Source organism: Pinus tabuliformis, chromosome 2_2 (assembly GCF_031772625.1).
Source record: "Pinus tabuliformis cultivar Carrire ecotype Pingquan chromosome 2_2, CPIR1, whole genome shotgun sequence".
In the NCBI taxonomy this organism is placed as follows: Eukaryota; Viridiplantae; Streptophyta; class Pinopsida; order Pinales; family Pinaceae; genus Pinus; species Pinus tabuliformis.
The window spans coordinates 392,096,366-392,118,738 of NC_142300.1; the positions used below are offsets into that span (position 1 = coordinate 392,096,366).

Consider the following 22,373-nt stretch of genomic DNA (forward strand, 5'->3'; position numbering starts at 1 on the left):
ACAATAATTAAATAGTAAGATACAAGATAATTAAATTCCTTATTAGTCAGTTTCTCTCTTACCCTAGATCCTTCAAATGCGCAGTGAGTGAGTGAACTTCTGTGAGAATGGTTGGTCTATTAGTGTTTCCACACATCTAATCCACCTAAGGCTTTTCCACTCACATGTCAATGTTATCTTCAAATTACAAAATTGACATTCCATACCATATGATAAAAGAGGTTGATAAAGACAATTTCCATTTCCCTTTCATGGAATTTTTGAGTAAAATGTCTGCAATATTTTAGAAACAAAAAAAAGTGGGACGATGGACGAAAAATTGTAACTACAAGTCTCGGTACTTAACAAAAAAATTTAGTGTTTAAGTTTGAAATATTAAATAGGTCCAACACAAAAAAGGAGCTAAAAACATACATAAGGAAGTAAGGAGCTAAAAGCAAACAAACATGAGTGGTAGCTTGCTAACCATAATAAAGATATCCACCAATCTAAGTAGTAATGGACCCCTATTAGTCATTATCATGAATGATGGGGCCCTATCTAGTATATGTTTGATCAATAAGATGTTGGTTAATGTTTCATTCACATCACTTCTTCATCAAGATAGTAAGTTTTGTTTAGCGAACTTGTTGTTCAGTGGTTGAGAGGGAGTAGAGCCACAGTGCGGCTCATTGATTTAGCTTTGATATTCATTGTTCTTTCAAACTAGTGGGCTTCTATTGTTGCATGTCCTACAATGAGATTGATGTGAAGGGGTTGAGTGGGGGAGATAATGAACTTCTAAGATGAGTGGTATGATAATGCATGTGGCTAACCTGAGTATTACATTAGTGGTTTTAGATGTACCAAATCCAATTCCACCTTCCTAAACTATACCTAATCCAGAATAGCATAGCTTTGCACAAATCAAAGCTTTAACATATTGGGTGAACTAACCATTTTTTAAATAATATATATATATGTTGACATGGTATAACTTTAATTTCCATCATACCATTCTTTTAAACAACGCAAATCAATTTCATCAACAAATCTAATTCCCGACCATCCATGGGAAAGCAATGTAAATTTTAAGTGCACACCCTTATCATGATCTGACACATATCTATATATTTCTTGATATGTATTATTGAGTGAATTGAATTGAGAGTCTCAAACCATGTTCCTCTTTTTTCATTTTCTTCATTTTTTGCATTATATTCATGCATTTATCTATTGTTTAGAAAATACAAAAAAGAAAAAAGAACAACCAACAATATAAAAATCCAGGGAAAAAGATATTGGGTTCATTACACACAAATAGAAAGATAACGCAATATACTAGAATTGTCTAGTACAATCTCTCAAGATAATGTTAGCAATGATACACTTGCTAAAATAATACAAGCACAAACGAGACTTAAGCATTCTTTATGAATATCTTTTCAGACCACTTATGATGTGGACCCTCACTCAAGTAGATTCATCTCTCAAATCTACCATAGAGGATTCATATACCATGTATCTAAGAATTGGATCTACTAGACCTAAGACACATTAATTACACACCAAAGAGTTTATCATTTCTTTATATGTAATCATCTACTACAAAAACATTGTAAAATAACAAAAAAATAAATCAAAATAATTTGTTTATTTATTCACTAACCATATAGATATTGTATTTGTTTGTATACATGTCACCGACAAAAGAGACCCCAATCATTACAAGTTGGGGAAAATATAGTAGATTAATGGGTTGTTCTTTAATGAAACAACAATGCCATGAAAGACCCAACAACAATCATAATAAGAAGGCATTCACTCATTGAGGACCTATATTGATGTCCATGAATGACTTTTGATGGAATAGATGGTGATACCAAGTCATATTTGACACCTCCACCTACAATTGACATTGTTTTAGACACCAACTCATTAGACATATTTTGAATCTCCACAATGTAATTTATGATACAAAACTGAAATTAAGAAGTAGTGTTTCTTGCTTGTCTAGGAAGAGGTTTTAGATTGTATTTTCAAACTTGATAAATGCCTTTCATTTGGTTACATATTAATTCCAAGTTGGTGAATAACATAATGTCATTAGCACTGTATTTTTTTTGTTGCTTTTAGCCTTTCAACAAGGGCAATATAATATGCCTCATTATTTGTAGTCCTTCCAAGAACTTCTCTCTTAGTTTGGAGCACTTGATTTAGTGCCCTATTACGAAGAACATTTGTGATAATTGTTCGAATAGGTTTGGATAACAAGAAACTTCAATGCATAGTGGCCACTTTTGCACCAGATTTATGCTCGAAGGATTTGGAGAATAAGAAAACAAAAAAAATTATCAGAAAATAAGCATTTAGAAAAGTCAATGACTTATTTGAGTATCATTGTGATCATGTTCTATTGAAAAGAAAAGGAAAACAAGGGAATTAATAAAAGGGCGAGGGTGGAGAGACATTTCCAAGATAAAAGTTCAAGTTTGTGCTACCTAAATAACCGTGTAAAGGAAATTTGGTCTTGAGGCCTTTTGTGATTGGTAGTATCTAGAGGTTGAAAATATGAGGTAAATTGTAATGAGCTTGGAACCTGCATATGTGATGACCTATCACTGAATAGTTTGCTAGAAGTGCAACATAACATGATGGCAAAGCTCAATGCCTTTGTAGTTGTGTGCATATGTGTAACATATACCATATTGTGAGAGGCCCATTTTATCTTGGAATTGCAATCCAAGGTAGCATTAAGTATAGGTCTCAACGTTTGTGCATGTTTTACTTGGGTATGGAGACTAGGCACAAGGGGCTTGAATACATGAGAATATCAATGTACCATAGTTGCATTCTTGTTGTGGAAAATCCAAATGTTTGACATATACTTTGATGACATTATGGAAACTTTTTTAGTAGATTGGAAACATACTCAAAGAAACATAGAATGCCTATATCTAGTGGTTTGACTTCTAGATGTTGGTTATTGATAAATCCTTCTAATCTCGCTATCACATTAGAGCCTCTTATTATATACATCCAAGTTTCATTTTATAGGAGCATTTTGTATGTTGTTTACAAATTTCAACTTTGAAGAGAGTAATGGAAAATATTGCAGTCAAGTTGGAGCTTGTTCCTTCTATAAAGATCACAAGACCCATCTTTGGGGATTATTTTAGATGTTAATTTTGTATAGCAAAAGAGTACTAGCTTTAAAAACTTGTTGATTTGTAACTTTATTACTTATATTCTATGAAATTGCAACATCAATCCAGTTTAGGAACTTAACAAGATGCATTAGTATGAAGGAAAGATTAAGGTGGAAAAAATATACTAGTTAATACTCAACAATTTTTTCTCAATAGATATTTTAAAATAGAACTCAATAGTGTTGTAATTTGTTAAGGAGAAAAGGAGGGAAGGGTAGGGATATGAGCATTGGGAAAGAAAATAATTGATGTTCAAGATATATAGCATAAGAATTCCTAAACCAATCATTGTTAGGTTCGCTCTCTCACCTACAACTCTTTCTTCACTAATTAATAAAGTTCCAAACGAGACATCTTTAGAAAGTCAGAATTGGGATAAATGAAACACTGCCTTGAAGGTGTTTTAAAGCCACTTTCTTATTTTAATGAGTTTGTTCCATTTCTAATTCTATGTGTTATATAAAGGTCATATTCTAATTGTATGCATTCTACATCTACTCATTCTACACGTCCAAAGTTAAGACATGTCATCCAAGCAAGAAACATGTGGTTTGCGACATCAACTATTCATGTTCCAACTAGCTTTAAAAATGTCTAATAACACTAGTAATTATTACGGTATTATTACAAAATATGAGAATTGATGTCTAATTAGTGCTTCTACGATAAGTGTTTATACTCCCATTGAAATTTTTTCAATCCATATAAGACATTTGGAAAGTATGAAACTTTGCTATTATGCTTTTATTTCACCAGGAATATGTTCAGGCCAACAATTATATATCTAGTTTACATTGGATTGTCACATGCTTTGATGACCAATAACATACAAGGGCATCCAACTTTTCCAAACCCAACATTTCCAAATTCTGTTTTGCATTAATGAATTCAACATACAGGAGCATCAATAGACAGACACCATAGATATACATGATATACAAAGATGCACTCCTTATATATATATATATATATATATATATATATGTGCTAGCTTTGTTAAGTGCCGAGCACTGGATCGAGTTGAATGCCGAAATAAGGAGGAGGAGAAGGTGCATGGGAATAAAAAGCATGAAGGTCCAATTTCATTTCGTTGCAACAAGGTGGTGTCATCACTGTTTGCACATTCTCTAGCTGAAAAGAAATAGGAGATGGTGTAAGTTGTAGTAACATAGTTAGCTTTGTAACGAAGATTGAATATATGGTGGTGATGAAGAGGTGAGGGTGCAAGATTTGAGGTTGTCGAAGGACAGAGAAAAACGATTGTCGGGAAGTCAAAAACGTCTAATGGATAGACCACTCTATTCTATTATCAAATTTTTATAATTTTTATTTTATTTTATAATCTAATAGAATGATGTTCAAAAATCATATTGATTATTATTTCTTTTAAATGAAAATTTAAAGACAAATAAGTAACTTTTACTTACAAAATTATAACCATCACATTCTTAATATTTAAATATATATCTATAAAAAAATAAAAAGTGAAATTAATTTTCACATTAAATAAAATATATAATCTCAACAATAAATATAAAACAATTTTAGATTTATTTTATATGATTTTAAAAATATAAAAAATATAAAAATAATTTCGAGATTTTTATAATATAATTTTGTTTAATAAAATAATAATTTTTTATTAATGTATATTTAAACTAAATACTATGATAATTAACTTAAAAAAATGATATGTATTTTCGGTTCTTATTTATCCATATGTATCTTTGGTTTTTATTTATCGTCGCCATGTTATTTAGGAATGACACTAGCCACAAAACAAGGGATCATTAGTTTGAGTAGTTTTTAAGTGCATTGAAACAATAAACTTAACATAGTAATATTGTCTATGCCAAAGAACATCAAAATAACTATGGACCCATAACAAAGTTGCCTTAACAAGCTTTAAAATCAATGCAAACAAAAGTCAATAAGAGTGCATGATCGTAATATAGACTAAGAAGACATAGACACATCAACTTCGATGGACACATACACTTCTGCTACAGTGGTTGGTAATGGGACTAGGAACCACAATTGCTTCAATGTGTACCATCCAAGTGTATAGATCTTTTAGTTGATGCCAAATATCATTAGGAACCAAGAGAATCTCATCCTTGGCATCATTCTTGTTGAGCAAGACTTTGCCTAGAAGGGACTTCATACACCATAATAGATCAAAAGTGTACAAATATTGATTTTTCCAACCACAAGTGTGTTCCAAAGTTAGGGATCTAGTCCTCGACTATTACAACCACTTTTGAATGTAACAAACAAGCCCACTCACCAACAACCTTCTTTGCTTTTATCTGTAATTCTCCTTGGATTGCTTATAGTATGTGCTTATGATAAATTCCAACAACAACAATTATCCAGCATGCTGCGTGATAGTTAATACATAACCACTGTATATGTGCATCATTAAATCTAAGCGAGTACATTTAATGTTGGGGATCCAATAATACACATATACAACCATTGCACATTAACTTCCGCAACAAAATAAATAATTATTGCCTACTCCAACAACCATCTCAAAAACAACGAGAAAACCATAGCCACATTATAAAGCAGTAGTCTATAACGCGACTTTTTGAAAGCCTTTCCGGCGGGTTTTTCCGGTCGAAATCCGGCAGGAATTTATTGGAATCGCAAGTTTGATAGCTAGTTTCTGCACAATGAAAGCATCCCAGGGGTTTTCGAGGGTGCTGAATCCAAATATGCAGTTAAAAAACCATTTTAACTGCAACAAATCAAGATTTAACCTCAATTTCTTCCGCCGGATTCCGTCACCAAAATCTCCAAAAAGTCACATTATAGACAACTCCCATTATAAATCTACACCTAACTTGCAGGTGAGTCATAGCTATCGGAACTACGAGGGAAAGTAGCTGGAGAGCAACACGCTGGAGGGCCAGAAGACGATACAAGCACTCGAGGAAGCTAGCGGAGGATGGAAAAATACCAAAACGCGACTACCTTGCAGCCATTTTTTATTAATATTTAATTATTTTAAATCCATTTGTTATATGAGAATTTAAATCACTTGGATAACACTGTTATCCCTTGGCTTGAAATTTAAACCTTACTTTATGAAACCGATTAACTAGAAAAACCAAAAACAAAAGATTAACTCAGCCACTGATATAAAATGAAGAATCTTCACACTACAATCGCTTCAAAATTTAAAATGGGAAAAGGGAAACTAACAAGATACGAAATCATTCCGAATCCACACGTTGCTTTTAACAATTGTCTATCCTCTTGCCAGTACACCGCAGTTCGATGAGCGACCATGGATTTCCAAATTCTCTCCTCAGGTCGCCTAGACAGATTCTTCATACACCCAAGCTACGTAATCAGATGTGGTGAACTGCCACCTGCAAATTATTATGCCAACATAGCTGCCAGATCCACCAGGGCTTCCGCACCCAACATTGCTCTTCTGTCACGGGAATCTTCCCTTACAGTGGACAGGAGGGCTTCCTGCATTAATGTCGTTAGAAATGGTGGGAGGCATTTGTTTGATCTTGCCGAAGAAAATACTGGTAACAAAGAAGAAGAAGAAGGGCCAATTGAATTACCGCAGGGACTTAATCCCTTTGAAGTTCCGGATGCCTCTCCACTGCAAAAAACAGCCAGCGTTCTGCTCACAGGTGCCATTGCGGTTCTCCTCTATCGCTCCGTGAAAAGAAGGGCCAAAAGAGCCACTGAAATGGTATTAGCTTAGCTGACATGTTATCATATCAATGGACTTTTTATAGTAATGAATTCTGTCACTGGGGAGAAGGAAGCTGTCTAATGCATGGATTTGATTTACTGTATTTTGAGGCAGAAATTTCGATCTTCAGGGGTTGAAAGTGTGAGAGAAGAAGCCAAGTCGGAAGCCCTGAAATCCCTGAAAAAACTGAAGGCTGGCCAGGAAGTGAAGCTAGAAGGCTCTCCTTCAGCAATTCAGACCTTGTTGGGGGCAGTTATAGCGGGAGTGATTGCATTTGTGCTTTACAATTTCACCATTTCTGTAGAATCAACCTTAGACAAGCAAGTCATTTCAACAAACTATTCGGTTTGTTCATTCTCTTCCCATTTTAGTGAATAACTAGATTGCTAATAATTGCGCTAGGATGTTGACAGACATGGTTAACTCTTTGTCATGTTAATTGCTTGTGCTTAAAATTGACCATCAAGGATAAGGCCACACATTCGAATTTGGTATTGTTTGAAAGTTGAAATTAGTGGAAAATTTTACCTCAGGACTCGGGAGGTATAGATTTGGTGCATTACAATAGGTTGTTTTATTTTGCCTAGCTGCCCATTATTATTTTCACAAGTCAACAAAGCTAGAGTGCTAAGCAGGGTTAGTTTGCTGAATCCTAGCCAAAGGGCAGGCAGGTCTTTTTTTTAATTGTTTCTCTCTTTTGATCGTTTTATAAATAAATAAAATCCAAGCTGGTGAAGCTTATGGTTCAAAGGGAAATTCTATGATTATCAGGCACTTCATTGGTTTGTGGACTGCTGATGAATACTCTTCTCCAGGCTCTGTCAGTGCACAAACTGCATAACAATGATGGAATTCTGAACTTCCTCCGCCTTAGGAGTGATTAGCTTAACCTTATTTATTTCTAATAACCAAAGAATACTTACACCCAAAAAATTGTACAGGAAATATAACTGCGTGCACTATCCTCAATTTCTTTTGAGCCTTTTTCAATATAAAGAGAGATAAAACTCAGAAGAGTTTGACTCTTACACCAACAATAACCAGAAAAACTGCAGACAGGTTTTCAAATAATATTTACAGAGGACTGAAAACATATAAGGATTCAATGCGTGTATAATTACAATTTCCCAACATCTCATTTTTAAATCACGCTAGATTAACAAGATAAAGAAATGGTCGTTGAGTTCCATTTCGGACAGGCTCATCAGTGCTATTTGTCCTGATAGGCACACTTATGGATGTTGTTCGTGGATGTTTTGTGGTGGTTTTGATGGGGGAAGACCAGAGGAAAAATCAGAAGAAAGAGGCCAGAGAGTTAAGCAACATTGTAGCCCATCAAATGGAAAGACCACAACGTTTAAATCGCAGATCAGATTCAGAAACTAACACAGGCATTTCATCATACATGATTGCATACCCTCGGAATCTAGTTCCTGATACACTTTTAATTTTTCAAATTGGAGCTATGGTTGAAATATCGTGGTCGTTTTACTGAAGGTTGTACAGGAGGAAAGTATGATTAAACAGCAAGCCTCCTCTCACCATTGTGATGTCAACAATCTGCATGATGATGTCAACATTTTCTTCTTCATAAGTTAATGGTCACCTTGCTATGTCATTACCCTGTCATGGCATGACCATGCCATGTCATGGAATTTTCCATCAGCATTCGACAACATAAAAATAGAAGTAACTAAGGAGAAACTTCCGTGTGATTTAATGGCAACCTATTGAAGATTCATTCTCAATCGATGCTAGAAAAATGATATAAAAGAAGTTATAATTCATATAACCACTCAATACAGATATTGGTAAAGGGAAGAAGCTTAAATATCATTGATTTTCAAAATAGGTCCAAAATTTCTTAAGTCCCAAAGGAATATAAAACCATTTATCAAAGTTCAGTAACAGATTGAGCTTGAGCATGAAGGCGGTCACTGAAACACTGAAAAATATTTTGAATGTCTGGATAATGTTCAAATAACACGACCAATATGGATCTTCTTCCATTACAAGATTTGGAATGACATACACAGGTAGACTGAGAAAATGAACACAAGGCAACAGAAGACACGGCAGATCATGCATAAATAAAAGACAAATGAATGACATAAAAGGGTGACTTAATACCAGCACTGCCAGGTGGGAAAAGGCCTTTCTCTCTGGATCTCCAACTTTAATGAGCTCCCCTCCAAGAAAAGTTGACAACTTCAAAAACCATCTTTACTTCTGCAGCCTTGGGAATAACTGTTGGAAGGTTTGAAGGAATTCTTCAATCTTCATCATGTCAGTGGTGGCTAGGAACCTGATACGAGCTCTGGCTTTGGTCAATTCATCTTGCATTTCTATGATTTCTCCATCTTTTCTCTAAGTAATGGAATGGAACGTTGATTAAAATGGTATATACTTAGGATGCGTGCATGCATACCTGGCTTGTTAATAATTCTTTTCTCTTTTAGTTGCTTCAGGACCTCCTTTTTACTTTAGGAAACTGATTGAGAAAGCGCCCTTCTACTCTTCATAATGTATTAGAGGTAACTATGTGGTTCTTGTCACATGCTAGAGATTTCAACACAAGCACCACTCTCCCTGTGGCATGATGTTCCAGTTCGCACTTGGTCATGAGCACTTCAAATTCGTCTTTTAGAGCACATATGTCGGAGATCTTGTTGCATGATTATTTTTCCACATAGTGGATATGCCCACCCTCGATGATTTTATGATGATGCTAGCATGGTTCAGTTGATCTGGCATTGTGATGATGATGCTGTACACATGATGAGAGCACCTCAGCACTCTATTGATGGTTATGATGATGAGGCTTAATGTATTGGATACTGTCATATCTTTTATTCTTGCTCATGCATGGTGATAGTGTTTCATATATTGTCATGACCACCATGAACATTGTTGAATTTTAATTTAGGATCATAATGCTCTATTTTGTTATTATTTGCCTTCAATGGTGGATCATAGTCTTCCTTTAGATGAGTGTTGTCACTCTTGGGTTGAGTTGTACTGCCAGAGACCTAGGATGTTGTAGTGCATCCATTACCCCCGACCATATTTCATTTACGTGCATGTATTCCATATTCCCTCTCATTGTTGGCTTGTCATATGTCATAGCAAGGTCCATTCTTAATAGTCCCATGAGGAAAGCCTCATCTAAAGGGTCAGAAGCCCAAGGCTGATGAAACCAAAGTAAAAATCCAAAGATGCCACATTGTGAAAAGATACAATGCCCCAAGTTCCATGCGGAAGAATGCATATCTTAAGAAAGGGATTGGTCAAATAAAGGAAAAGTAAAGAAAAGGGGCAGTAAGAAAAATGGCTAAGCAACGGTACTCAATGCTAAGTGTATCCTCTCTTTAAAGGCATTCATGTTGATGAATATCTTTAACCAACCTTATGTGGCTATGAGAGTCAACTCACGAAGTTATTGGCCTTAACCTCGCATCCATCACATTACATAATCCTCCCTTAGTGTCCTAGGAAATGCCTTTTATCTTAGGAGTTTCCACATGTAATAGTGGTTGATGTTGTCCCTACTGTTGTGACTCGTACTCTCACCAAAAGCTAAAAGTGCTAATCCTAGTGGGAGAACTAAGGAGCAACTATCAGGCAAGCTACCACCTGCTGTCTCCTTGGTGGCATTGCCTCTTGCTTTATGGCTAAGGAACATAGGTTCCTAACCAAAAGAGGGTTTTCCTTAAGGGATAAGCTAAGTGAGGTCGAGCAGTAAAAAGGGCAAGTTCCTCTAGCTAAGCTTGACGAAGACAATTTGATATTCAATCTCAAAAAAGATGTAGGAAAATATTTTGGCAGTATGAATACCAACTTATCAATGTGAATAAATTGGGACGATATTCAATGTAAAACAATAGCTCATTTAAGTACTGCGTGGAAACGAAAGAGATTTCTGCTCAACAAACCAGTCAAATTGTTCAATTCATACCACGGAACTCAAAATTTTCAAATATTTCAATGCAAGACAGAATCACATATCAATATTCAGTGTTATCATGAAGCCAATCTAAAGATGCTACCCCGTTTCAAGATTGTAGTGTTTAGAATAGAACTACACCACCATGAGTAAAAGCTACAAAAGATAATATGCTGACAGAAATTGTAGTGAAAACATACCGAAAACAACATCAATCTTTGTCTGTAAAACAATCCACAATCTTTGTCATGCAAGCAACAAGTTTCATATTAAAAAAGCCTTTAGCAATATTATTACATGCAAAGTTTGACCACAGAAAAATGAAGAACTTCCTTGAGCAATGATGTCGTATATTTATTCTTAAAATTGATCAAGAACTAGGCACTAAACAATGATGAAAAGTTACATCAAATATCAACAGTGCATTAGCATATTATCATCATTAATTCAGGTTGAGATATGCTCATTCAACAGTGATTCGAGGTGCATTTGTGTTGTCAAGCAAATGAGAAACCATTTCACATATCTAGCATCATTAATTCATATGTGCTCAGGTATATTATGAAAGAAGGTTAGACTTATGCCGCTAGTGTATGATAATGTAACTGATGCTTAACACATGATTAGTGCTTAAGAATGAGAAGAGGTGCTAGGACTTAAGCCTCAGTTATTAAGTATTGTATAACAACACTCAGTGGTGAAGCTCAAACAACGAGTAGAATAGTGTTCATGTAAATACTAGATGTGTCTGCCAACGGACATCAAAAGCAGTATTCAAACACTCAGCGCATTTCTTGTCATTGTACATCAACAACCCATAACCTTGATCTCTATGTGCCAATGGTGCATTCAAAGCATACATCATAGGGAACTGTTACCCATCCACATGCATAGGTAAACATAGGAGAAGAATTTTCTCCTATGATGAAAATTTCCAGCCTGTAGTTATATATGTTCTTCACTTTTCCACAGTGCATTTGATGCCTTTGATGCCTTGCTTAGCTATCATTGAGGTTAGATGGATATGGTGCTACATTCTCACATGGAACATTATTTCTATTGTTCATAATGCGTGCTATTTTCATATATAGGGGTTATCCAACTGATTGTTGGGAGATTTGTTTAATGGATCAAGACACTCTTTATTTGTGCCTTCTATCTTGTTTTTAGTTCAATCGGAGGCCATCACCCTTTTCTAGTGAAGTGTGGGATTTCTTGGAGCCAGTTGTGATATTAAGAAGTCCCTAAAAGGGGTATTGTGTCCATATCCGCACCATACATAACATTTTCCCTCTTTCCTTCATACTCCAATTCATGGTTGAATTGTACATGTTCCCTACCAAAGGTCCACTTCTTAGTAGTCCCATGAGAAGGGGCTAATAAGCTGGAGGATGATGCGAATGAAAAGAAAGTTAAAGAGTAATTATGAAATGTCAAAATGAAAAATATTAGTAAAAGGGATACATAATGCCATAAAAGCCAAGGCAAAGTGAGCAATGCCCCCTCATATGAGGCCATCACCTTTAGTCCTATGCATTTAATGCATCTACTAGAAAAGGGCTAATGAAATATCTCAATGTCCCATGAGAGAAATTGCATATGACCCGCTAAACATGATTATAAATGTGTGTTTATATACGATCATTATGAAAGGAAAAGCAAGATGCCCTAATCAAACATTGAGGAAGGGCAAAGAAAGTTAAAAGGCAAAATAAAGGGGTGGAAAGACATATAGTGCTGAGGAGAGGGTAACTCAAAGCATTAGGGAAATCCTCTACAAAGACACTTAAGGGATGAATATTCATTGACCTTACATTGTATAAGACAACCAATGAGCACTTCCTTTTTCACCTTGACCATACTCATCTTACACTTCACATATGTTAATTTTTCTTAGGGCATCATTGTTCTTTACTATGATAGTTGCATTTCTTCATAAATACAATAAATTCACCCCATATCATCATTACATTATTTAGATCTACACCATTATACATCAACATGTGAAATAACATCGAAAGAAACAACATCACCATCATCATCAATGCATCGGAACATAAAAGGAATAGTAGAAGAAAACATGCACACATAGAGACACTAGGATTGGTTCGAGACGAGGGCAAAACCCACTATGGGGAAAGCCCTTGCAAATCTTCTTCTTCTTTGATCGTCATCAAATGATGCAGCGAAAAGAGAGTACAATGAGCCCAATACATATAATCAACAACAGGAAACAGTAAACCAGATCTACAAATCTACAGATCTGTTATAGCAGCAGAGAAAACCAAATCTATCAGATCACTGAAGACAGCTGATGCCAAGATGCCAAAACCCCAGATCTGAACTGGGTTGCCCTCATCAACACTGTCTGTGAGCGACTAAACACTTTAGGGTCACACTCATGAAGACAGTACACGAGCGACTGTAACTGCAAAGTTGCTCCTAGGAGGTCTCTATTGCTGCGACTATGGCTCATAACAGTAAATACCCAATGTTGCTCTCTTGCTGGGCTGTCCAAGCGACCAGAAAGGCAAAGTCGCACCCTCACAGTGTTATCCGAGCGACTGTAATGACAGAGTCGCTCCCGGGGCTACTTGAAGCGAGTGACCGGGGACCGGAACTTTCCGATCTGCCTTTGAACCCAAAGTCGCTCCCTCTGAACTGCCTCCGAGCGACCAGAGGGCCAAAGTTGCTCCCTTGCCCACTCTGTGCCTGCGACTATGGGTCTATAGTCACTCTCATAAGCCTCTGTGCCTGTGACTATGGACCAAAATGCCCAGTTCTGTGCCAGCGACCGAGATCCAGAAGACCCTAACCCAGAGCAAACCTTTCGCCTATGATTTCAGACCCTTGAGCGAACTCCTTCCGTCAAACTTGTGCGAACCAAGACAAAAGAGAAGAGAAGATGTGTGTTCAAATGATCTTGAGGTCTCTTCTATTTATAGGATTTCCTGAGGGGTCACTTGGGGTTAATACTGACCCAAGCAATTACTCATGTGGTTAGGGTCGACCCATTCCATAATACATGTGTGAATAAAATAATTCATAACTTAACTTTCGCTTAACCAAATTGGGCGATCTTTAGGTCGATTTTGGTCCTCTTGAAAAGAGGAATCTAATGCAATCATTATATCGGTCATTTGAGTTGTCCAAGGTGGAATTTTACCACAATTGCAAAAATTAACACTCCCTCTCAACTAGGGAGAATTCCACTTGCCAATATCTGTCCATCGAACAATATGCCGTTCTGGAATCTTCGAGTGTCATTACGTATCATCACGGATCATCTCTGTCATGTAGTCGTCGTGCTATGTCCATCTCAAGTGTCTAATTATCACAAATCATCATTGTACATCTCGATCTATCCTTTGCTTATTCCTGCTTATATGCTGAACATTCTCGGATCTAGAAGAAGAAGAATTTGTTACCGGAGGGGAGCTCAATCTACCACCCTCTATCCATCAGGCTGCTATCTGGAATCTCTGCTAGTGGGCTACTACCTGGAATATCATCAGGCTACTACCTGGAAATGTCATCGGGCTACTACCCAGAAACACCAGCGGGGAGTCAGATCTATGACTCGCATCATCATCGGAGAGCATATCATCAAGGAGCACGTCTCAACTTGGAACCACATCGGGGAGCAATAGCTTCCACCCATACCGAGAAATAGGATACCTCATCACATAGGGGAGTAAACGGTCGACCCTGGAATTTCATAGGGGAGCTACACTCTCAACCCGGAATCATATCGGGTTATCTCAACCCATCCTATTGCCTACTGATCTTCCCATCGATGGTAGAACACCTGCATCATAATCAACTTGGGTTGTACACCCCAAGTACACTCTCAACTCGTTGGCCAAAACGAGGAGCGGTATTCCCATCAAGCTGGCCTGCTTGAGGGTATGATGTCGACTGGGGTATACTCTGCAAAGACCAAGAGGGGAGCAGCATTCTTCGACCCTATAAAGATAGGGGAGCAACATTCTTCAACCTTGGGTAACAGATAGGGTATTGCCCTATTGCCCAAAGTTCCCTCAACCATAGGATCCCTCTATCTCAATTCCTCACCCTAGGACCTCAGGCAGGGTGGGAAGAGTATGCTCATTGTCCTCAATCAGCATTGCTCTCATCATCATGTTGTCTCAATAGCAGCTATTTCCTATTCATACAAAACATCAAATCAAATATCATATCAGATCATATATAATCATATGAATCACAAAAGGAGGCACCATATCTGCTAAGGATTATCCCATCTAGGACTTCAACAAATCTCCCACAAGTGCTTGAGCATTGAACATACTATACCTCATGTAGTTTCCATAAACCAAGGTTTTCTCTCCAACACTAACATCATATAATCCATCAAACCCTAATCATCAAGATGCCTAGGGTTTTCTTCAAACCCTAGAATTCTTTTAGGTCTCCACCATCCTCTTCTTGCTTCCATCAAAAGTGTCTCCATGGGGGTGATCTTCATGGCTTTTCTTCAACCCAACTCTGATACCATGTTAATTTTTCTTAGGGCAACATTGTTCTTTACTATGATAGTTGCATTTCTTCATAAATACATTAAGTTTACCCCATATCATCATTACGTTATTCAGATCTACGCCATTATACATCAACATGTGCAATAACATAGCAAGAAACAACATCACCATCATCATCAATGTAGCGGAACATAAAAGGAACAGTAGAAGAAAGCATGCACACATAGAGACACCAGGATTGGTCTGAGACCAGGGAAAAACCCACTATGGGGAAAACCGTTGCAAATCTTCTTTTTCTTTGATCGTCATCAAATGATGCAGCAAAAAGAGAGTACAATGAGCCCAATACATATAATCAGCAGCAGGTAACAATAAACCAATTCTACAAATCTGTTACAACAACGGAGAAATCTAGATCTACTAGATCACTGAAGACAGCTGATGCCGAGATACCAAAACCCTAGATCTAAACTGGGTCGCCCTCATCAACACTGTTTGTGAGCGACTGAAAACTCCAGGGTCACACTCATGAAGACAATATGCAAGCGACTGTAACTGCAAAGTTGCTCCCAGGAGGTCTTTATGCTCGCGACTATGGCTCAGAACAGTAAATACCCAAAGTCGCTCTCTTGCCGGGCTGTTCGAGCGACTAGATGTAAGAACTAAGAATAATGAATAATTTAAACAACTATTCCCTGTGAACAGAATATGAAATAATAGAATATTACAGCCATTGCAGAAACAATAAAGGCTTCTAAAATTAAACATCATGAGCCTGTGATAAAAATTCCTGAGTTTTATAAATTTAACTGATAGAACCAATGAGAGTACTTACCTGTAATCCTATGGTTGATGATGCCTCAAACTGCTCCTGCTTCGGTTACCAAAAGACCGAAACCACCTAGCCAAACTGAGCAGAACCTCGCTTACTCAGTCCAGTAAGCTTCTTAGTTGAAGCAGACTGTTCCCCCGTGCCCAGAAACCTCAGAACAAGCAAGGCTCAATTGTTTCTCATGAACTCTGTGTGCCAATTTTTCCTCCTGTTTCTTCCCCCCTCTCAAAATTGTTCCCTGCTCCTTATATGTTGTTTCTTGGTGGTGGTCGCTCCCTCCACCTGCAACCCACTGCTTCACCTTCTCGTGACACCCTTCCCATGTCACGTGATATAAATATTCTACTTCACCTTCTCGTGACACCCTTCCCATGTCACGTGATATATATATATTTCTTTTTTTTAAAGGTATATTGATTTTTGATTTAATATCCTTTTGTTTGTTTTTAATATAATATTTTATCTTTAATTTATTTTTATTATTTTATTAACTGATTAATATAATTTATTTTTATTTATTTTATAGATAGGTTGTTACACCAGAAAGGCAAAGTCGCACCCTCGCAGTGCTATTCGAGTGACTGTAATGACAAAGTCGCTCCCTGGGCTACCTGAAGCGAGCGACAGGGACCAGAACTTTCCAATCTCCCTCTAAACCCAAATTCACTCCCTCCAAATTGCCTCCGAGCGACCAGAGGGCCAAATTTGCTCCCTTGCCCACTCTATGCCTGCGACTAAGGACGAAAAACCTCAGATCTGTCTTTGAAGTCATAGTCGCTACCATAAGCCTTTGTGCCTGCAACTATGGACCAGAATGGCCAGTTCTGTGCTAGCGACCGAGATCCAGAAGATCCTAACCTAGAGTGAACCTTTCGCTTATGATTTCAGGCCCTTGAGCGAACTCCTTTCGTCCAACTTGTGCGAACCAAGACAAAAGAGAAGAGAAGATGTGTGTCCAAGTGATCTTGAGGTCTCTTCTATTTATAGGATTTCCTGAGGGGTCACTTGGGGTTAAGACTGACCCAAGCAGTTACTCATGTGGTTAGGGCTGACCCATTCCATAATACATATGTGAATAAAATAATTCATAACTTAACTTCCGCTTAACCAAATTGGGCGATCTTTAGGTTGATTTTGGTCCTCTCGAAAAGAGGAATTTAATGTAATCATTATCTTAGTCATTTGAGCTGTCCAAGGTGGAATGTTACCGCAGTTGCAAAAATTAACAACATATCCCTTGATGAGCTTTTGGGCTCTATTTCCCTCCTCGGGTTTTGTTTCATGTGATAGGGGTAGGTAATGGTTGTAGTATATACCATATTTAGGATTGTAAATTGTATTGAATATTGTGCTATTGTGGATTTTGATGAGGATTCTTGGTGTGGTCTAACCTAATGGCCCTTATATATGGCATGACACACTTATTATGTTGTTTTGGAAGTATGTGCCTCAAATGTATGATGATAGGAGACCACACAAATGATGACACACGATCATGGAGAGAACCTTCTTACCATGATGATGATGATTACACTCACTCCATGATGCTTGAGGATGTTCTCCAATTTTGATAATGATTTGGACCATTCTTAAGGACATTGGGCTTCCTCCTGACCTTGTATCCCTTGGAGATGGCATGACACCCCCATGATGGTATTGTACCTATTCGATGGACGTTGAGCCTTCTCTTGACAATGATGAATGTGATGATGATAACACACCCATTTAGAGGGGTCATGGCACCTTCTCCCTTGATGGTGTCATGCCCTAGTTGGAGGGTATTGCACTTATGATGGGATGTTTCACTTGATGATGATGTATGACTACTTTGGAGTTGACCTAGCATGATGAGCAGACATGACATGTTTTGGTGATGAGGTGTGATTTTGGATGAGGAGACATGACCTTTTATGAGACATTGCACCCTTTCATGGAGAACACACAACTTTTGGAGCATCACCTTTGTTTGAAGATGATGTCACACATTTCACTCACTCACTCACATGGGTGACTTTAGGAGAGTATTTATGGTGGACATATTGCATTATGGCATCTTTTACTCATTGATGAGGCATCTTTCTTCGGGTATTTCTTGATCTATCCACCTTGTATCATGTATGTTATGCACATATGGGCTTTTAGAGGATATTAGCCTATTATAGAGGAATAGTGCTTAGTTACCTCATATGAATAGAGGGAGTGCTTTCCTCATTTGGATCATTGCACATTGTGGAGACTTCTCTTCTCTTGCCTTCTATCTCTTTTCTCTTGTGAGCTATGGTTGTCTAAGTAGAGTCACCTCTGAAGGAGGACTTGTTGATGTGAATGGTTCTTTTTTCTTGGATGCTTATTGGTGAACTTTGATGGATCCATGCTAAATTGAGTATGTTGTTGTTCTTTATATTGTTTATGTTGATGGATAATGGTTATTAAGTATTCACTAGAGTAATTGTTGACACTTTTATCTCATTATCTTCCTTGGACAAGATTTTTCATTAAGTTCTTTGAGGTGACCTAAATGAACCTCCTTCCCCCATTTATCCTTGAAGATTGTAGGATGCCTAGGTCAAACCTGTAAGGGACACAAGTGATTCTCCCTTAGTCTTTGAACTTGTTACCCACCAAAATGGGTAACCCCACAGGAGAAAACTTTTCTCTGACATTTGACAACCAATGAGACAAACAACCAGCTAGCAGCTCTTGACAACCACTATTTGACGATGATATGCCATGTGCCTCCACCATTTGCATCAACCATGTGCCTCTCACCATCTGACATTACCACTTGAATGAAGGTGGGCTACTATTCAAAAGGTACTTGGATCATTTTGCAATTGGGTGCTTATACTTGTTTGTTTGGGCATTTAGTATGGATAAAGGGGTGATCCGAAAGATTGATCGATCTTGATTGTAAATCTATTTTCTCACCTTACAAGGGGGTTAATCTTTATCCCTAGTCTAGTGGGACTTCTCTTACGGCCTTGGGGTTATAGAAGCGGCACTACTTGGAAAACCCAGATTGAGATAGCGTGTACATTATCCCTATACCATACTTGACACTTTCCATGACACATTACAAGCCCCATATACCACATCCGTTCTTCGGGTCTAACTTGTCATTGGTTCATTGGGATGTGGCACCAATATGATAACACTCCTTGAGTAGGGCCAGAAAGCATTGCCTTAGAGGTTGTTCCAGCTAAATGAATGAAAAAGCTTATCATGGGCACAAAAAAAAAGAAGAGAAGAAAATCAAAATGTAAAAGATGGCTAGGGACATAAATTAGCGTGTGGAAAAAAGCCTAGCATGAGCTCTCCCCTCCTCAATAGTCGTCACCCGGTTCTTGAGCACATGATGCTCCTTTACATAAAAAAGAACCCTTGTGTGTCCCAACCCTGATGAGTGATGAATTGTCTCATCTTAGGGGGTAATAAAAATGCTACAGCATAAATAGCAAGCTCTAACCCTTGAGCTATATGTGATAATACAAAACATTAATAAGAAGAAGTAAAAGGCCCACAAGAGGTGTGGAAAAGACAGGACGAGCAGGGTAACTCATGCAACCATAATTGCTCCCTCCTTTACATTCATACACTCAAGATGTGGACACCACATTAGATGGTCCCCTTAACCATGGCACTTGGCCATGAAGCCTTTCCCCTCCATCATCATACATCTACATTAATACCTATTGATTGAGGGGTTGACTTTGGAAATGCCACTCCCCCTTGAGGGTTGGAAGCACCTAAGAGGGTTGACCATTAGCCACCTCTATTAAGGGAACACCTTTATAGGACTTGGTGTAGTTAGATATCAAAAGGTGATCCTTGTTTGAAATATTAATATGCCCTTAACATTCAATTTTGGTCCACTTAGATGCATATATGGTCTTAGTCTCTAATGGATGGTTGCTTTCACTTGAGTTCATGTTGTTTTTGTTAGGTGGTCCACAGTGGTCGAGGCCTTAAGGGCACCCTTTCCATAGGTACTTAGGTCTCTTTAGAGAGATAGATGGCTTAACAGATGCAACGTTGAGAGAGTTGGGCCTCCTAATGACTTGAGCAGATGTTACATGTCCCAGAGCACCTTCAGTACCCAGGATGTTGGTCTACTTTGACCTAGCATTGAGGATTCTTCATGATGACACCACTGGACCCAACATGCCACCAGGCTAGCCTTGACATAACCTAATAGGCAAGACTTGATTCAGAGCCCGGATGAGGTTGGTCTGCCATTGAGAGACTTGAGAGGGCTTGTTGCATGTGGAGAAGCCCTAACATTGGATAGAGGAGCCCCTATTTTGATAGTTGGAGACCCATGGAGATGACATGATGGCACCCTAGCTGGACTTGGGACCCCAAAGGAGGATTTGAGGGGCCTTCCTCAAATTTTGGATGATTCTAGCACTATGACACATTTTCACACCATCACACCTTGACTTGACATTTGGAGCCCTAAAAGGGCATGATGTCATCACTTTTGGAGGCTACGACTCACACGTGTGGGCAATTATGGTCTATTTTGTTTTTAGCTAGTGGGTTGGCTTGTAGCCCAAGGTTATTTTGTGTCAAAATGTAGCGGCTTTATTAGTCATAAATTTGTTGAGGTAGACCTCAGATAAATAGAGGTCACCTCATTTGTATTTGATCCGGATTTAAATAGGAATGCAATAAATTACAGAGATAACCATAAACACAGAGATGCAGCGGAAAAAATACTTCATTTCATTAATGTAAAATACTAAAATATGCTTACAAACAGAAATGGAAATACACCAGCTAGGGCAATGGTAGGTTATCTCTGAGAAGAGATGTGGCAGCTACATGTCTCTGAACTGCCTTACAATGAGGCTCAAGGGCCTTTTTATTATTGAACAATAAGAGGAAACCCTAAACAACCAAAACCCTAACCCGAGGAGATGTAACACCAAGAGTTTATGAGCCCCGTTGGGGTGTGTTAGACAGCTAACTTCCCGGGGTCACGAATTGGTCATATTATCTCCGTTTGACGCGCATGATAACTCGTTGGAAAGATCTCTCCGAGGACTACGACAGAAAAGACGATTTTAGACAAAAAATTGCTGGTGGTAGATTGCCAAAAAAACGTTGTTTAGGGCCTCAAAACGGCTTTGTAAGTTTAGGACCCGAAAAACTGCTAAAAATAGTAAACTGTATTACAATGAAGGAAACTGAAAAACTGAAAGAAGCAATGGCGGGGGTCCAGGTGGAATTGGCGGGTGACCACCAATATCCACCTGGATCATTCCTCCCCCTTAAGGAAGTAATGGTCCCCATTGTGTTGAGTTCTTCCATGAGATGAGGAAACTTCTGCTGAACTTGGTCCTTGGTGAGCCACTTGCCTTGGTGAAGGAGTTGCCCTGCTATGACAACTCGATACAGTTGGATATTCTGCTGGCGAGTGTGCTTGATCTGTGTGTCCATGATCCGATCAGTTGCAGCTTGTTCCATGCAATCTGGATTCAACTTTGTGGGTGTGAGCTGTTTTTCAATGTCGGATGTGTCTAGTAATGGTGTAAGGACTATATCGGAGTGGTCTGAGTTTTCGATAGGCTCTGGTAAGGCATTCCTTTTGCAAATGCAACCAGACTTTGTCGCGCACCTGAAACTTGTGTGGCACTCGATGTTGATCATGTCGCTGCTTGTACTTGGCATTTGATTTCTCCAGAATGTCATGGACCTGCTGGCGAATATGTTGGATGTGCTCAATGAAGTTGTTTTCCTTATCTGTTTCGGACTGGACATGAGCCGAATCTGTGTGAGTAGCTGCAAATGGCATGGCCACATCAATGGGACATAGTGGCTGGAATCCCAAGCCCACCTGAAAAGGGTTGTGGAGAGCCCGGTTGTAGCTGTGCTGAACATAGGGGAGGCTCTCATCCCATGTGCGTGGATGCTTTGAGTTGTACATGCGCAGAATGTGTACGATCATCCTGTTGACAACCTCTGTCTAGCCATCAATTTGAGGATGGAAGGTTGTGGACTTAGTGAGTTTGGTGTCCAGCATCGACCAGAGACTGGACCAAAATGTACTGAGGAACCTACTGTCCTGATCTGAGATGATAGACTATGGGATCCCAAAGTGTACCCACACTCATTCAAAGAAGAGTTTAGTAGTGGCTTCTGCTGTGATATTCTTCTTGCAGGCCGCCATAATGGCCATCTTCGAGAA

General features: G+C 38.3%; 1 protein-coding gene across 1 annotated transcript in view; it reads left to right on the forward strand.

The window, feature by feature from the left end:
- Positions 1-6,354: 6,354 nt before the first annotated feature.
- LOC149192916 (uncharacterized) overlaps positions 6,355-22,373 on the forward strand; it is a 194,144-nt gene continuing 178,125 nt past the window's right edge. Inside the window, exons 1-2 of the mRNA XM_089404726.1 lie at positions 6,355-6,906; positions 7,024-7,254. Coding sequence (XP_089260852.1) covers positions 6,484-6,906; positions 7,024-7,254 — 654 coding nt within the window. The 5' untranslated portion in view covers positions 6,355-6,483. The remainder of the gene's footprint in view (positions 6,907-7,023; positions 7,255-22,373) is intronic.